General features: G+C 36.7%; 1 protein-coding gene across 1 annotated transcript; it reads right to left on the bottom strand.

The window, feature by feature from the left end:
* On the bottom strand, window positions 1-417 carry LOC120088961. Its single transcript, XM_039046397.1, has one exon. The coding sequence runs from the start codon at window positions 415-417 to the stop codon at window positions 1-3; it is 417 nt and encodes a 138-aa protein (XP_038902325.1).
* Window positions 418-19202: the final 18785 nt, after the last annotated feature.

Genomic DNA, 19202 nt, shown 5'->3' with positions numbered 1-19202 from the left:
CTAATCCTGAAAAAGCTCGGGATAATGCATCCTCATGTCGTCCTGGCGCTCCCACATTGCTTCCTCAAACTGGTGATTCTGCCAAAGAACCTTCACCAAAGCTATCTCTTTGTTGCGCAAAACTTTCACTTCTCTGGCCAGGATTCGAATAGGCTCTTCTTCGTAGCTCAGGTTCTCATTTAAATGCAAAGGCTCATAATCTACAACATGAGATGAGTTTGCTACGTACTTCCTTAACATGGAAACATGAAAAACATTGTGGACTGCAGAAAGAAATGGGGGCAAGGCCAGCCGGTATGCTACAGGGCCAACCCGCTCCAAGATCTCAAATGGCCCAATGGAACGAGGGTTCAACTTACCCCTCTTGCCAAACCTCAACACCTTTCCACCTACCTCAAACTTCAGGTCCTTACGCATAACATCAGCGTAACTCTTCTGCCTGCTTTGAGCCGTCAATGTTCGGGCCCTAATCTTCTATATTGCCTTGTTCGTGGTTTACACTAACTCAGGTCCTAGTAATTTCCACTTACCAACCTCATCCCAGCATACGGGTGACCTACAACTCTTCCCATAAAGGGCCTCAAACGGTGACATGCCAATGGTTACCTGATAACTATTATTATAGGCAAACTCTAGCAAATGCAGGTGAGAGTCCCAACTCCCTACAAACTCTAGTGCACAAGCACGTAACATATCCTTCAGTGTCTGGTTTAAACGCTCAGTTTGACCATCAGTTTGTGGGTAAAAAGCCGTACTAAAATCCAAACGTGTACCCAATATTTCCTGAAGGCTCTTCCAAAAGCTGGAGGTAAATCGAGGGTTCCTATTAGACACGATGGACACTAGTACCCTGTGCAATCTTACCACTTCTTTCATATACAACTGGGCCCACCCTTCGCTGTTCGCGGAAAACCTACAATGAAGTCCATCGAGACATGCTCCCACTTCCATTCTGGTACGTTCAAAGGTTGCAACAAGCCTGCTGGCTTTTGTCTTGGGGCCTTTACCTGCTGGCACACCAAGCACTTACTAACAAACTCTACTATCTCCATTTTCATGTTATTCCACCAGTAGCAACGTTTTAGGTCCTGGTACATTTTGGTATTGCTAAGATGTATTGAAAATGGGGAGTTATGAGCTTCCCATAACAGATCGTTCTTGAGGTCACTATCTGCTGGTACACATAAATGTCTTCGAAAAGTAAGACCATTATCTGCTGACAAGGAGAACTCACCACCCTGTCCTGTCTTCACCTTTTGTGCTACTTCAACTAAGTAAGGATCACTGCATTGAGCAACAATGATCCTTTGCCTTAAACTTGGTTGTACCAACAATTGGGCTAACTGCGCAGATACCTCTCCTACCACCACTGCTATCTCGGCCCGCTCAAGGTCCTTACAAAAAAGACTCTATCTAGTGATAAGCGTTGTTGAATGGGCTACCTTCCTACTTAAAGCATCTGCCACTACATTTGCCTTTCCTGGGTGGTACAAAATCTCGCAATCATAATCCTTCACTGGCTTCAACCATCTACGCTGCCTCATGTTTAGCTCCTTCTGAGTGAAGAAGTATTCTAAACTCTCGTGGTTGGTGAAGATCTATATCTTCTCGCCATACAAGTAGTGCCTCCAGATTTTTAAAGCAAAAACAACAGCTGCCAACTCCAAATCATGTGTAGGATAATTCAGTTTATGGTTCTTTAACTGGCGAGAGGCATAAACAACTACCTTACCTTGCTACATCAACACGCACCTAACCCTCTCTTGGAGGCGTCACTGTAGATAACAAAACCACCCGTTCCATCTGGTACGGTGAGAACTAGGGTAGTAACCAACCTTATCTTGAGACCTTAGAAACTATCCTCACAAGCCTTAATCCAAATAAAGGAAGCTCCTTTTCTGGTCATCCGGGTCAGAGGGGTGGCTATATGGGAAAAGTCCTTCACAAAACGACGGTAATAGCCCGCCAACCTCAAGAAACTACATACCTCTCCAACTGTGGTAGGACGAGACCAACTTGTGACTGCCTCGATCTTTGCAGGATCAACAGATACACCTTCCTTGGACACCACATGCTCTAGAAAGGACACCTGCTTTAACCAGAACTCACATTTGGAAAACTTAGCATATAACCGTTGCGCCCTCAAGGTCTCTAGAACCTTTCGTAAATGTTCCTCGTGATCTGCCTCTGTCTTGGAGTAAATCAAAATGTCATCTATGAAGACTATCACGAAGGTGTCAAGAAATTCCTTAAACACCCTGTTCATCAGGTCCATGAATACTACAAGAGTGTTTGTCAACCCAAATGACATCACGACGAACTCATAATGCCCATACCTCGAACAAAAAGTTGTCTTGGAAATATCACTGTCCTTTATCCTCAACTGATGATACCCCGACCGAAGATCAATCTTAGAAAACACTGTAGCTCCTTGCAACTAGTCAAACAAGTCATCAATCCTGAGAAGCGGATACTTGGTTTTTATAGTCACCATGTTTAGTTCCTTGTAGTCAATGTAGAGTCGTAATGAACCATCTTTCTTTTTCATAAACAGCACTGGCGCACCCGAAGGGGACACATTAGGGTGTATGAAACCCTTATCCAACAACTCTTGCAGTTAAACTTTGAGTTTCTTCAATTCTACCGGGGTCATTCCGTATGCTTTCAAGATAGGAGTTGTGCCTGGCTCCAACTCGATAGCAAAGTCTATCTCCTGATGTCTAGCATTCCGTAGGCACACCGTCAAACATGATAATAATATGAACGTGAACCCATCGACCCACGCATGTCTAGCGGCTCGTAGGCACACCGTCAAACATAATAATAACATAAATGTGAACCAATCGACTCATACATGTCTAACGATCCGTAGGTACACCGTCAAACATGATAATAACATGAACGTTAACCTATCGGTTTACGCATGTCTAGCAGCCTGTAGGCACACTGTAAAAACATGAAACATGAAAATAAAAGTAACATGAACGTAAACCTGTCGGCTCACGCATGTCTAGCGGCCCATAGGCACACCCGTCAAATATAATAATAACACAAGTCAAGGCAAGACAATAACTCGCTCTACTGGTCTATCCATGCATCATATACATAATATCAGTACTGATTTGGAATTTTAACATGCTCATAATACTTGTAAATACCATGCAACTAGCAAAACATAATGCCAAACAAAATCATGCTCTAGAGTTCACCAAGTAACTTGATAGGTCTAATCTAGATCGCCTGGCACGAAAGCATAGGTAATAGTATCATTTACCTCAACTTGGTCACAAAAGTCCATGCAAATAATTCCTTAAAACCTTTGGAAAACTTGAATCAATCCAAAGTTGTGGCTTGATCCAAGACAAATTCCAAAACTTGATTCAATTAGCCAATCTGATCAAGAATTAAATCCAAAATCAATAACTTACTTTTTCCACTATTACTCTCAATCCAAAAGAATAACCAACCAACTTACACAAAACTTACCCAAACTAAAACTCTCCGATGAAGAGAATGGTCTTTTCTTTGTTAGCAACGCCTCGAAATCTCCAAAAATCCTAATTCTGAAAGTAAACACAATGGGTAACAACTAAAATTGTTTCCAACACCAAGAGGCATTTAAAAAAAAAAAAACACCAAACTTGCCCAAAATAATCCAATTCTTACCCAATCTAAAAAAAAAAAAAAAGTGGCGGCAAATGAAACGGTAAGGAGGCGGCGCTACTCGCGGGAAGGAGATCACGGCGGCGGCGCTAGCGAGGAGATCCGGCGAGGTGAGGCTGCTTGCAGCGGCGCTGGCTAGGGGATCACAGCGACGTTGCTTGCGGCAGCACTGAAACGGCAAGGTTGGCGACTGGAAGGCGGACGACGGTGGCTGGAAGGAAAAGAAAAAGAAGAAGAGAGAAAGAAGGGTTTGGCGTGCTTGTGGGTTGAGGAGAGAGAGAGAATTAACTTTTTCTTTTCTTTTCTTTTTCCTTTTTTTTTTCATTCCTTTAACCCTTTCCATAAATATATATAACCAATTTAAACTCTTCCTTTTCCCTTAAAAAAAACAAATTCCTTAATTATCTCCCAAAAAATATATATACTTATATATATATATTCCTTTTTCTTTTAAAAAAAGAATCTAATATACACATTTAATTATCTCCACATATAATCAAATCTCCCAAAATATAAGCCAAAATAAAACTCAATTAATTCCAAATAATTAAATCATATTTTAGCTTAGCCCAAAAATATAAATCTCATTAATTTATTTAAGTAGCCAAAAAAAAAAAAAAAAAAAAAAAAAAAAAAAAAAACTTATTTACAAAATAAAATCAGGATGTTAAAGGATAAGCTGCTTTTCCAGTAGTTGCTCAAACATATCCGCAACATCAGAGTCAAAATGGATAAACTTTTTCCTACCTCTCTTCAAAGTTAGACGAAGTCTTTCACCTCCATCGTCCTTCTTTTCAATATTTTTCTCCTTCCCTTTCGAGGAAAACTTCAGCAGGATTGCATTAATGAGCATCGATTCCTTTCTGGCGCCTTTCACAATCTTCTCAACGCTCTTTATCTCTTTCTTATCCTTCTTCACCTCAGGGATCAAGAAATCCTTTGTTCCCCTATTAGCGATGCTCAGTTCCATGTCATGGGCGTGTGTCGCCAATTCTTCAAAAGTACGGGGCTTTATTCCCTGTAGAATATAGAGAAGTCCCCAATGCATACCTTGGGTGCACATTTCTATAGTAGATAGTTTGGTTAGTCGGTCTTTGCAATCCAGACTCAGAACTCTCCATCGATTGATGTAGTCGATGACTAGATCCCCTTTCTATTGCTTGGCGTTCGTAAACTCCATCATGCTGACAGTGTGTCTAGTGCTATAGAAGCGGTTCGGGAATTCCCTTTCAAGTTGCTCTCAGTTTTCAATTGTCTTAGGCTCCAAGTCAATGTACCAATCGAAAGTGTTTCCTTTGAGGGTTCTGACAAAGTGCTTAATTAACAGGTCTCCCCTTATTCCTACATTCTTGCATGTTTCCACAAAGTGGGCAATATGTTATTTTGGGTTGCACTCTCCGTTGAATTGCTGGAACTTCTAAAGGAACTCTATTGAGGAGAGAACCTTGAGCAGAAGCAAGATTGTCCCAAATCCATTTTCTATTGAATATAAGTTTTACAGTAAATCAAGAATAAGATATGCATTTACATAAACTATAGCAAGCATTAATAAAGGAAAACTTAGGGTTTTAGAAACCCTTACCTTTGAAGACTATTCTTCAAGAATCCAAAAGAGACATCACAAAACGGAGCCTCTTGTATTCTCCTTAGGATTGAGAATGGCAGGAGGTGTGTGCTCTACCTTAGGATTTTGGAAAAGGGAATGAGATGAAGAGGAAGAGAGGGAGGAAAAGAAATTTTTCTTCTCTTTTCATTTGTTCCAGAGAGAACTCTTCTCTCGGTGTTTCATGGAGGAAGATGAATTATCATTATCATTCTCTCTCTGACCCTTTTCGTCATGTATTTGGTTGAGAGAAAATAGAGGGAGGGAGTTATTAATTAATTAATATTAATTTAATAATAATTATACATATAATGACAACCTTATTATATGTATATAAATTATATGTTATATCCCATATAACACATAATCTATAGTTACATATTATATAAAATACAATAGAACCTATAGATGCATTTTCTCTTAACTATACATGGCATTTAATATAAATCACATTTATAGTAAATTCACTTATATGAATATCATTCATATAATTGATATTTGGATCATGTCCAAATATTTAATTCCTTTCAACTTATTTACGGTATTTAATATAAATCATATTTATATTAAATTTAATTATATGAATCTCATTTATATAATTAGTATTTGAATCATATTCAAATTCCTCTCATATTACCTTCTATTATAATGCATCAAATACAATATATTAATTATATCACATATATAATTAATTATATCATATATAATTAATTCCCTCAATTAATTTGAACACTTCAAATTAATCCAAAAATAATTTTCAATTAAATCTCTGTTGAACTATAGAGGGGACCTTATGGACCTGTAGATTGAAGCTCCAACGGTACTTGGATAATTAATTAAACTCTTTAATTAAATTACTCAACATCCGTTAATTTTCGGTCATTCCACTAAAGATCGACAACTGCACTATTCGCACTATAGATAAATTTTTTTTCCATTGGATATAACCAATCAACAATGCGATGGCCCTTCACAAATTGCTCGTAAGTACAGCTGGGTCAAAATTATCGTTTTGTCCCTGCAGTTACATCTAACTCCTTAAGTACCACTAATCCTTCTAATGAACAATAAGTCATAGTCCAACTATGACCAAGTCCCTCAAGCCAGAAGAGGGTATGGCCACTATGTTCAAGCCCCAAAATCAGTCCTTAAGGGAGCTGTTCGTTCGCTAACGTGAGGTGCGTTAGGAGTGTATAGAGTAAAACAGATTGGAAGAATAAAGTCTTAGTATAAGTGTTGCGTTATGCCTTGATGCGTTTAAATAAATGCAACGCGTTAGGGCGTTAGTATTATGCACAGAGAGCACACAACTCCTTATAATGACGTTCAAGTTTTCCTAGATTAAACCCGAGTATAAATCTAATCTAGGTTCCTGGCAAGTCTAGGGTCGATCACAAGGATTCAGTTTCACTAAACACAGATTATGCGTCATACTTGCAGTAGGAGGTTTTTCCTAAATAAATGCGAAAGATATATTATTTACACTAACATGCTATGCCTGTGCAAGACAATACAAAAGAGTTGAGTGAAAAACGATGGATCATGTGAAAATGGAGTTTAAGTAAGTGGGCACGCCGGTTAAAGATAATTGCACACAACTTATGTAATGTGGATGAAACGGGATAGTTTGCTTATCTTTCTATTCATGCGTTAGACCTTATTCAACACTTCTCAATGCGAATAACATACAAGCCTATCTCTAGGGTGCATGCGTCTAACTTAGAATGCAAGAAACACCAGTAAGTCTATCTCTAGTTGTACTAGGCATTCTACTTAATGCAGCTTAGCTATTCTTTCGAACAACTAAGTTTAAGAAGATTTCACCAAGTTGTCAAGTTGGTTTAGGCGTTGGAACAGAATTATGCATGAAGTACTAATGCGTTCAACATAACAGGAGATGAACAATAGCAAAAGTGATGGATCAAATATATGAATTTTATAAAGGATCAATGAGTCTTTACAAAGAACTATATTCAATCGAAATGAAATGAAAATGATATTAAGAGGGAAACTGAGTCAAGCCAAAGAATACAATCTCTTAGTAGTTCTTTGGCTCAATCTTGTTTTGTACAATCACTTGTATGAGCAGTGGACAAAGTATCTTCTTCAAGAATAACTTTCTCCACTCCCTGGCTGGCGGTGGTGATGGTTCTAAGCTCCTTCGATCGTCTTACACCTCGGCACACCTTCTACAAACTAAACTAAGTCGACAATTTTACAGAGAGTAGGAAGCTTCTAATGTCTGAACTTTTTAACTCTGGAGGGTCTTCAAGTATTTATAGGCGTTGGTCTCGTCCACTTGGAGGATGGGCAGCATTTAAGTCCATGCCCTGGTCAGCATTAAACTCCATGTCCTGGTTGGCCGCCTGACCACTGGAAGCTTTTCAGATGCCACCTGTTGCTGGAAGTTTTTCAGACACCGCCTGTTACAGGTGCCCATGCTTGCAAGTGGTGATGTGACACAATCAGTCCAGAGCAATGAATCTTCTATGCGTTAAACTCCCTCCGATGCATGGCTCATGCGTTAGCGTCTTTCCTGCGACACTTGTCTAATGCGTTAATGTCAGTTCTTGCATTGAAATCCTGCAAAACAGTGCGTTAGCGCCGCGATATTCAGTGATAAACTTCTTTTACATGAAATTGCTATTGTTTAGGTAAATCCATGCGTTTATATTAAAAAAGAGGAGAGATTATCATTAAAAACCCTAATTGTTCTAACTTAAGAGCAAAGATAACTTGTATTTTTACAAGCTATCATGAGCAATTTATCTACTTGCCCCTGCATCGGGAAAGGATGAAACCCTAATTGTTCTAACTTAAGAGCAAAGATAGCTGTGTTCCCAGCTCCCCAGTCAAACGAATCCCCAAAATTATAGGCTTATTGAATTGGCAATCTGGTCACTCTCACCCATACAGATCAAAGGACCGCCTTCATGATCATGAGTTCACAACTCACCTTGGATTCAGGTCATGTCACCTATGGTCATCCTAGTGAAATGTAAGTCTCTATTATTAATGACGTTATATAAAGAGATTAATCATTTCGTAGTCCGATCTTATTCAAACTCTTTGTATAGGATACTCTCGCTCACATGTCTTTAAATAAATGATCAGGATCAGATCATTTGTAGCACTTTAGAAGACTTGTAACACCTACAAAGCGAGCCGTATCCATAGTGTCACCAGGATAAGGTACCCAGCCTTATCCATCTACTACATCTGTTTAGGTTATTATTTAAATAAGATCCACTTGTATGTCTCTACATACTTGTTTAAATTATATAAAACAATATAGGATCTTAGTTTATTAGATTGAGTATATGCTTATAAAACAACACTTATTTTATTAACAAAAATATGTTTATACAAAGTTTACAAACTATGAGATTACAAGGAGATTTAAGATACCAATCCCAACAACTTCGAGGGTTGATATCCAACAGGAATTCGCAAGCTATCGATTCTCTGGGTGTACGACTTGGAATACATAAAAGAGGTCTGAGATGGGCCTCTATACTAAGCCCTTATGAAGGTCATGATCATATCCTGTAGCTGTTGAATTGGCAGAGAAGCAACAAAAGCTGATTGTTGCGATTGATTCTCTTGCAACACGATCTTCCCTTTATCATTTGCTTTGACAATAGAAGCTTGACATAATTTAATAACTTCTCGAGACTGCATATGTTCTCTCAAGGCAGTGATCTCATGATCTCTCTCCTCAACGGTCTTCATCAGAAAACTTATCTTTCTTTCCATTCTGCCATGGCCGCTTAAGCTGTTACGTCCGTCATCATGACAGAAATCACATCTAGGTATGATTCCTTTTTTGACTTATTGGGGGTATAAGTAAAGGCATCAAACAGTGGATTCTCCTTGATGAAAATCCCGCCTTTAGAAGATTCTATCATCTACCTCAAGATGTTGTGCTCGATGACAGAACCTTGTTTTTGCTTCTGCATCACTCCTTTGAACGACTATAGGTGATAGGTCTCGTGTAGGAGTCATTTGCAGCAGTTACCTTAGATGCATCTTTCTTTGGTGTCATTGATTTGTTTGGATGTTGAGAGATATATGAGAGGTAGGGAGGTCTCACTGGGCATGCCAATTTGTACGCACGAGGTTTCTGGAGAAACTTATTTCGTGGAGTGAACTTGAGTTGGTGTTGATGTTGATTTGATGCGATGTGGTTTGATCTCTAGTACTTGATCCTCTGATTCTCTCTCAGTTGAATGTGTGTGCTTGACTTAAAGGAGCAGAGTACATGACGTTCTTGAAGTCGAAGTCTTGGAAGAGTCTTTGTATCTTCAGGAGACTTGTATCTTCAAAGAGTGTGCAGCTTCAAGAGTCTAGGAGTCTTCCAATTGTTTCCCCTTCTCTCTGGGATTTCTCCTCTACTTATAGAGTTCTTTAGTGGGCTTCGTGGGCTTGGGCTTGGCTGGTCCACGGGCCTGGCCCCTAAGCCCAAATAGTTAGTCTTAGACCTACTTTGGCTTTTTGGCCAAATTAAGCCTATTTTTGGGCTCGACTGGATTTAACCCAAATAAGTATATCAAATTGGGTCACATTAATCTTATTCGATTCAAAGACCATGATGAAACCACATGGCGTCATCGAAATTTATCTTCAACTTCAATTCGGGACACATGTCAATTCCTAATTGTTCCAAAATTTAATATTTTGGAATTTTATCATTAATTTAGTAAATGACTTGGAAATTTGTGATTGATCCAAAATTTCTCATTCAACAGTATGATCATAAAAAAATAGTTATTCTTCCTAAAGCTCGTTATGAGTTGATGCATTTGAGGCTACAAGATTTTAAATCAGTAAGTGATTACAATTCCGAATTATTTAAAATCAATTCAAAATTTTTGTTATACGGAGAGAAAATTATTGATGTTGGTATGTTAGAGAAGACATTTTCTACATTTCATGTCTCGAATATGCTCTTGCAGCAACAATACCGAGAGAAAGGTTTTAAACAATATTCTGAACTAAAAAGGTTTTAAACAATATTCTGAACTAAAATTATGACTTCTTGTGGCCGAAAAAAATAACGAGTTATTGATGAAGAACCACGAATCTCTACCAACTGAAACAACACCATTTCCTGAAGTGGATGCTGTCAATGTTAATAATCATGGTCGAGGTTGAGGTCGTGGCAGAGGAAGAAATGATTATTATTTTTGTGGTGGTCGTTCTGATCATTCAAATTTCAAAATAACCACACAAAATGATGATCACAAAGGAAAAGCTCCACAAGATAAGAGTCAAAGAGTGTTGGAAATAAATGCTTCCCATCGGAATGACTGGGCATTGGTCACATACCTATCGTACGTCAAAAAACTTAGTTTACTCTATCAAGCCTCTCTGAAGAAAAAACAGAAAAATGTGGAAGCAAATTTTGCATACCAGGATAAATTTGGATTTGGAAAACTTCTTTAGATCTCCTGAAGAGAAGATTGGCATAGTTGATGGAACTTCAAGTGTTTCTTTTGACTTTGAGAATATCTAAACTTAATGTTTTTGTTTTCTTTTATCTATCAACATGGTTTTTCTTAATAACTTTTGTATATTTTAAGTGTTGTTTTTCTTATTATAATTATTTTCTTTTAATGAAGAAACATGAATCATTCTCATTTGTTGGGTGATTAAAAAATGAGCAAAGAAGATCTATATCTAGCAGACAGTGTAACTACACACACAATACTTACAAATAGAAAATACTTTTCCAAAATGATAATGCTGAAAGCAAAAGTAAATACAATATCAGGTTCTGCAAACTTGATCAAAGGTTTTGGAGAAATAAACATTACTTTGCCTAGAGGAACAAAACTTATATTTGATAATGCATTGTTCTTAGTCAATCAAAGAGAAATCTTCTAAGTTTTAAAGATATACGTCGAAGTGGTTATCATATTGAGACCGATAATAAAAATAATATGGAATATCTATATATTACCTCTATTGTCTCAAATGAAAAACGTATATTGGAAAAGTTTCATGCTTTATCTTCTTGACTGTTTTATACTTACATACGAGTAATTGAAACATATACAACAATGAACCCGAAGTTCATAAATCCAGATATATTTGCTATTTGGCATGATGATTGGGCCAACCAGGGTCTATAATAATGAGAAGAATTATTGAGAACTCAAGTGAACACTCATTGAAGAGCAAGAAGATTCTTCAATCTAATGAATTATCATGTGATGTTTGCTCTCAAGGCAAATTAATAATTAAATGATCACCAGCTAAAGTGGGAACTGAATCACTTTCATTTTTAGAACGAATTCATGGTGATATATATGGATCTATTAACCCACAATGTGGACCGTTTAGATATTTTATAGTATTAATAAATTCATCAAGTAGATAGTCACACATGTGCTTATTATCAAATCGAAATCTTGCATTTGCAAGATTACTTGTTCAAATAATTAAGTTAAGAGCACAATTTCCTGATTATACAATTAAGACCATTCATCTTGATAATGTTAGTGAATTTACATCCCAAGTTTTTTATAATTATTGTATATAGGATAAATGTTGAACATTCTGTAGCTCATGTTTATTTACAAAATGGTTTAACAAAATCATTCATAAGATGTTTGCAATTAATTGCAAGACCACTACTTATGAAAGCTAAGCTTCCTTTATCTGTATGGGGATATGCTATTTTGCATGCAACATCACTTATACGCATTACGCCAGTAGCTTATTATAAATACTCACCATTACAATTAGCTTATGGTCATGAGTCAAATATTTATTAGCTAATAATACAAGACCATATATTGCATTTTCAGTAAATTTATTAGATAGATATAGTTCTTCTCCTACAAAAAACATTGGAACATAATTAAGCATATACTTCATTATCTCCGAGAAACAATCTATATGAGTTTGTTTTATTCAAATAAATCAAATTTTTACCTAGTTATGCATATTCTGGATATTTATCTAATCCACACAAAGCTAGATCTCAAACAGGTTATCTTGTAGAAGAATTGCTATATCATGGTAATCGATGGGACAGACCATAACAACTACTTCCTTAAATCATGCTGAAATTCTTGCAATACATGAGGCTAGTCGAGAATGTGTATGGCTAAGATCAATGACTCAACACATTCTTGAAACATGTGGCTTGTCTTCTAATAAAAATCTTCCAATATTTTACAAAGACAACATAACTTGCATAACCCAACTCAAAGAATGATATATTAAAGGAGGTAGAACAAAGTATATCTCACTGAAGCTTTTCTACACTCATAATCTTGAAGAAAATGACGACATTACTATACAACAAATTTGTTCGAAGGATAACCTGGTAGACTTATTTATAAAGGCATTATCAACCGCAACTTTTGAAAAATTGGTGCACAACATTGGAATGCAACGACTCAGAGATCTTAAGTGATGTTTTCACGAGCGGGAGTAAATATATTGTATTCTTTTAGGAGTATATATTATATGAAATATGTACTCTTTTTCCTTCATTAGGGTTTTTTTTCCATTGAATTTTTCCTAGTAAGGTTTTAACAAGGCATATTTCATATGTATATTGGCATCTAAGAAGGAGTATTTTAAATGTATTATAAATATTATATAAATAAATAGATGCCCATTGCTTAGTGTCCTAAAAGTCATGTGTCAATCTTCTTGTTGCTCATGTGCCTTGTAGTTATTCATGCTCGGTGTCCATATAAGACCACATTCTAATTGTCACTTTGCCTGTAAATAATGACATTTGATGGATCTTAAAAGCACATACATTGGTGAGAAATCCACTTCAAATTTTAACTAAATTTTCATAATTTTAATTATTATATTATATTATATTATATTTATTATTATATTATATTTTCTCTATATCCATTGTGTTCCTCAAATTTACAATATTTTGAAATAATTCAATTTTAAATTTTAAAAAATATTGAAAAAAAGACTAATTCATACTAGTGAGTTTGGGAGTTATTTCAATTAAAACATCAAACTAATAATTGTTTAATTTAAATTACTTTTTAGAATGTATCAATTTAAATTATAATTTTTCATAAGTAAATCAAATTATAACCTTAATTAGTAACTAATTGGAATATAAGTTCAAATTCTATCAAATATGTATTCAGCCTAAATTCTTTATCTTAATTAGTAATATAATTAAATTTTCATTAAATATGACGTGGATTTCTCTCTCTCTCTTTTTATGTGTAAATTTTAGTATTTAGATATGAAACAAAAACCGGACTTTTAATATTAATATTGTTGTTTTCAAAACTTATTAGAGAAATATTGTTATTTTGGGAGTTCGAGGCTAGAGGTCGAACGTTGAGAACCCGACTAATGTGGAGGTCAAACGTTGAGAACTCGACAAACAAAGAAAAACTTGGAAACAATACATAGGCTGAAACTTCAACCCTCGACAAGGGAAATCTCGCGAATCTCGCTTAGATTGTCGAAGGTTGAAGTTTCGACACACATCCACCCTCGACAAGGGACAGAAATCTCACTAATTTTGTATATTAAGTTGCCGAAGGTTGAAGACACATGTCGAAACTTCAACCTCGACAAGGAACATAAGTAGGCTGAAGCATATTAAGGAGAGAGCGAGATTCAAAGCGAGATAGTAGGAAAGAGCGAGATGTTGAGCGAGATTTTAGGAGGAAGCGAGATTCAGAGCGAGAATGTTGGAGAGAGCGAGATTTAGAGAGCGAGAATGTAATATAGTATAATAATCTAATATATTCAATTATAGTCTAATGATTATTCAATTATAGTATGATTATTAGCTCTTTTTTCTCATTAGTGAAGACTATCTCTTTTTTTATATATATTTCTATGGAAAGTTCAAATAAAGTGAAGACTATCGCTCTCTCCTAAGATTTCACTCTCTCAATCTCGCTCTCTCCTAAGATCTCGCTCTCTCTCAATATCTCGCTCTCTCTGTTATTGTTGTTATTTTTCCATTAATGATTACTAGCTTTTTTTCTCATTGGTCATGTATATATGGAAAGTAATGATTACAATCTCTCTCTATCTATGGAAAGTAAATAAATTTATTGTATATTCAATTTTTTTTATTATAAAGTTGTACATTTTTCTTTTATTTAACTTGTACATTATTATTTTAATTAACTTGTACATTATTCTTTTATTTTAATTAAGTTGTACATTATTCTTTTAATTAACTTGTACATTAATAATTAATTTGTACATTATTCTTTTAATTAACTTGTACATTAAAAATTAACTTGTACATTATTCTTTTAATTAAGTTGTACATTATTCTTTTAATTAACTTTTACATTATTCTTTTAATTAACTTTTACATTATTCGTTTAATTAAGTTGTACATTATTCTTCTAATTAAGTTGTACATTTTCTTAATTGAGAAATAAACATTTTTTTTTTCAGATCATGGCTTTAAACCCAAGACCTGTTGATCCCGATGTTTTGTACAACCAGTCCATTCATTGATCGTTTGTTGTATGGCGAGATCATACTACTGGAGAAATATCTTGCAGGCGTCGAGAGGTAGTTCTCTAGTGCACTATCCCGCTCCACCCTCGAATACTACCGCTACTGCGCACATCTGGATTCTATGAGGTTGCCATATTAGGATTTATTCAGTTGGACTGGCATCTGATCACAGCCTTGGTCGAGAGATGGAGGCCCGAGATGCATACATTCCATATTTCTGTTGGAGAGTGCACTATCACTCTATAAGACATAGAAGTGTTGTTGGGGTTACCTGTTGACGGTGAGTCGGTCACCAAAGTGATGTACGATGACTGGTTAGAAGTTTGTCAACTGTACCTCGGTGCGACCCCACCTGCCGACAAGATTAAAGGATCGAGGTTAAGTTTAATATGGTTAGGAACACAATTTCGTGAGCTCACAGATGATGCAGACGAGGAAACCGTCATAAGATATGCGCGAGCATATATACTACAAATGATGGGTGGAAGTCTGTTTTCAGATAAATCAATTCATTTTGTTCACTTGATGTTCCTGCCACTGTTAACTAACCTCCATGATACAGGGCGGTATTCGTGGGATGGAGCATGCTTGTTTAAAGCCTCCCATTATATTCACATACAAAAGGAGGGACAAAAAGGTAAAAACACCACAAGAGTTAGTTAGAGAGATAGTGAAGTATGAGAATATGGGAAAAAAGGGCAATTCTGTTGAGGATCCGTTGGGGGGTGGGACTACAAGGGGATTAAATAAATTGGAAGAGAAAGAGAAAGAAGACAGAGAAAATATTTTGTGTGCAAAGAAGTTCGTCTTTCCAGGAATGGATCCAGCACCTCTCGAATTGAAGGTTGGAAGCTACTGTTCTTAGTTTTCGAATTTTTCCCACTGAGTATTTTAGTTTTCTCTCCGGTTTGGTTATATTTCTTTTCATCTGTAATTCTGGGTTGAGAGGATTGATTTTCGGTAAATAAATAAAGATTGGAAGAAGTGTTGATTGCCATTATTTCTTTCTTTGTTTTTATTTACTTGTTCTTTCGATCTGGGAGAAGGGTAGGAAGAATCTGGGCTTAACAATTTGGTATCAGAGCCGCAACCCTGAGGAAAACGCGCACCATGGCCCAAAAATAATTAGAAGAGAGGATGGAGGCTACGGAGAAGGAAATGGTAGGGCTGAAGGATCTCTTTGTCGGCCTGTGCAAGAACTTGGAGAAGCTGACCAAGGAGGTTAGAGAGAATAACATGGCTCGAAAGAACGAAGAATCAATGCGAACTGAAGGAAGCAATCTCAAGTCGAAAGGAAAGACAGAGGAAGTCGAATCTTCTCATATTCCCAGCAGAGGCAGCTTGGACAGAGGTAAGTATAAACGTTTGGAAATGCCCTTGTTTGCAGGTGACAACCCGGAATCGTGGGTCTATCGAGCAGAGCATTTCTTTGAAATTCATGAGCTCTCTGATGCTGAGAAGGTGAAGGTGGTTGTGATTAGCTTTGCCCATGATGAAGTTGATTGGTTCCGATGGAGTAACAACCGGAGGGCCATTACTACATGGGAAGAGCTGAAGCATAGGTTATTTGAACACTACCGGAGGGTTGGAGAAGGAAGCTTATGTGCGAGGTTATTGAAAATTCGACAAGAGGGTTCATACCAAGAATATGTAAAAAAATTCGTCAACTATTCTGCTACATTGCCGGACTTATCAGAGGAAGTACTGAAGGATGCATTCTTGAACGGGTTAGAATCAGAGCTGCAAGCTGAAGTGGTTAGCTGGAATCCCAAAAATCTTGACGAATTTATGAAGGAAGCCCAATTGGTGAATGACCAGAACATCGCACTCAAGCTGGCCTTGAAAGAGTTGGACCGCAATGGGCTAAAACCAGAAGATGGGCCAAATGAACAGAGGGGAATCTAGTAATAAAAGTCAGGGAAAGCCTATGGACAAATCAACCATGAAACAAATCGCATTACCCATGAAGCCGTTAGTTCCCATTCCTGCAAAATAGAATCTTCCCATCAAGAAGGAGGTCCTAATGAAGAGACTAAGTGGCCTCGAATTCAAAGAACGACTTGATAAAAGACTTTGTTTCCATTGTAATGAAAAGTATGCCCCGGAACACTGCTGTAAGTTCAAAGAAAATAGACAACTCATGCTATTTATAGCCAATGAAGAGGAGGAAATGGAGGAAAAGAAGTTAATCAAAGGAGAAGGACCGGTGGAATTGAAGTATGGTGAAGTACAAGAAAAGGTGGAACTATCGTTGAACTCCCTACTTGGTTTTTCAGCAAAGGGAACAATGAAACTCAAGGGAAAAAACAGGGACAAGGAAGTGGTAGTCCTCATTGATTCGGGAGCTACTCACAACTTTATCCATCAAGAAACGGTTAGGGAGCTGGAATTACCATTGGAACAACAGAAGAGGTTTCGGGTGGTGATAGGAAATGGAAGTGAAATTAAGGGAAAGGGTATTTGCAAGGGGGTAGAGCTCACACTTCCAAATTTAATGGTGAAGGCTGATTTCTTGGCTATAGAGTTAGGAAGGATGAATTTAGTTCTTGGAATGCCCTGGCTATGTACCACTGAGTTCATGGGAATCCACTGGCCTTCATTAACAATAGCTTTTTGGTCGAATGGAGCACCTATCATGTTAAAAGGGGATCCCTCCCTCACTAAGGCTGAAATTTCCTTTAAAATGCTAAGTAAAAAGTGGAATGAGGAAGATATTTGCTTCTTGGTAGATTACCAGCATCTTGAGTTTGAAGACCTTGATGGCACGGAGGAAGGGAGAAAGAAAGAAGACCAACCTGCATTACCTGTCTTGATTCAAGCACTATTAGAGTAGAACCAAGATGTATTCAACTTACCAACTTCACTTCCCCCTAGAAGGGCAGAGATTGAACACTAAATATTGTCTAATTATTTTATAATTCACAGAGATCGAACAACTATAGACTCCATGAGATTGTGAATGATCCGAACCAGGTTCTTGCTATATGTAGTGACAACCAAAGCTATATGGAGGAAATTCATTATATGTACGATATACCTATTGTGCCTCTACCAGTTCCTAAACGTAGAGGACCTATTCGGGAAGAGGATAAGTTTGATGAGGTTGTACATGATGTGGAAGAGTTACCCCCTATGATGCAGACGTAGAGTCAAACTGATTATGCTAGTTCGATGATGCCAGCATTTGGTTCAAGACATTATGACTCAGAGGCTGGTCCTTCGTCTTCATACGTGCATGGACATGGTCGGGGTCGTGGAGAGCATAATGAATATTTATATTATGAAGCGCCTGCAAAGGTACCAGAGCAACATCAAAAAGAACCCGAGCAACCTCAAGTTCGAAATCGATGACGACAACCAGCTCGAAATCAGCGACGTCCACCTTGTAGGACACATTGATTTTTGTTATTATTTTTATATAAATGAGATATTTAATTTTAATTTTTTTTATTTTTATGAGATATTATTTTTTTAATTTATTCTTTTATATATTATGAATAGTAATTATTTTGATATAGAAGCTTTTAAATGTCATTGACATAAATAGTAACATCAGATAGTCTAAATCTAAAAAGTTAGGTAAAAAAAACTTCAATATTCAAATTTACATATTTTAGATAATAATTTGGGGACATAATAAATCAAATCAACACTCAAAACCTTCACATGCAAGTCTATAAATAAGACTGTATTATTGATATAAAGAACAGAAATTTTAATCACAGTAGTGAGGTCAAGATTTTGATGGAGTTTTTTTTTTTTAATTATAAATAATAATAATATCTTTATGATGTCAAGCAACAATCAAAAAGCATAAGAATATGATGAACCAAAAAGATGAAATGGCCTCATCTACGAGCAATAGCAGTTAAATTCTAAAAGATTTATCCAAATGAGTGTGTTTCTAAATGGGTTAGAAAGAATAAGATAACATATCAAGCTGGAAACTCCCAAGTTAAAAAGAAAAAAATTGGAAACTCTCGCTCTCTCTCAAAATCTCGCTCTCTCCGCTCTCGCTCTCTCTCGATTTCTCGCTCTCTTAGATTTCGCTCTCTCCGTTCTCACTCTCTCTCAATTTCTCACTCTCTCCGCTCTCGCTCTCTCTCAATATCCCATTCTCTCTCTTACTCTTCCCTCTTTCGTTCTCTCCGCTCCCGCTCTCACTCTCTCTCAATATCTCGTTCTCTCTGATCTCGCTCTCTTTCTTACTCTTCCCTCTTTCGTTCTCTCCTAATACAAAATTATTTTTAACACATCAAATAATTATGAGTGTTATGAGGAAGGTCTTTCGTTCTCTCCACATCAAATAATTATGATGAAGGTCTCCGGAATATTAAACAGACTCAATAATAATGTTAGGGCAAAGTCGAGGGTTTAAAGTTCGACGTACAAAAATAACGAAAAGGTCGAGCATTCAAAATTCAACCTATTTAAAAAAACCAACAAC

This window comes from Benincasa hispida, chromosome 10 (assembly GCF_009727055.1).
Source record: "Benincasa hispida cultivar B227 chromosome 10, ASM972705v1, whole genome shotgun sequence".
NCBI lineage: Eukaryota > Viridiplantae > Streptophyta > Magnoliopsida > Cucurbitales > Cucurbitaceae > Benincasa > Benincasa hispida.
The sequence above is the reverse complement of the archived record's forward strand: the minus strand, read 5'-3'. Positions and strand labels throughout refer to the sequence as shown.

Coding starts and splice junctions, on each gene's coding strand:
- LOC120088961 (XM_039046397.1), bottom strand. CDS start 417: ATGCGTAAGGACCTGAAGTTTGAGGTAGGTGGAAAGGTGTTGAGGTTT.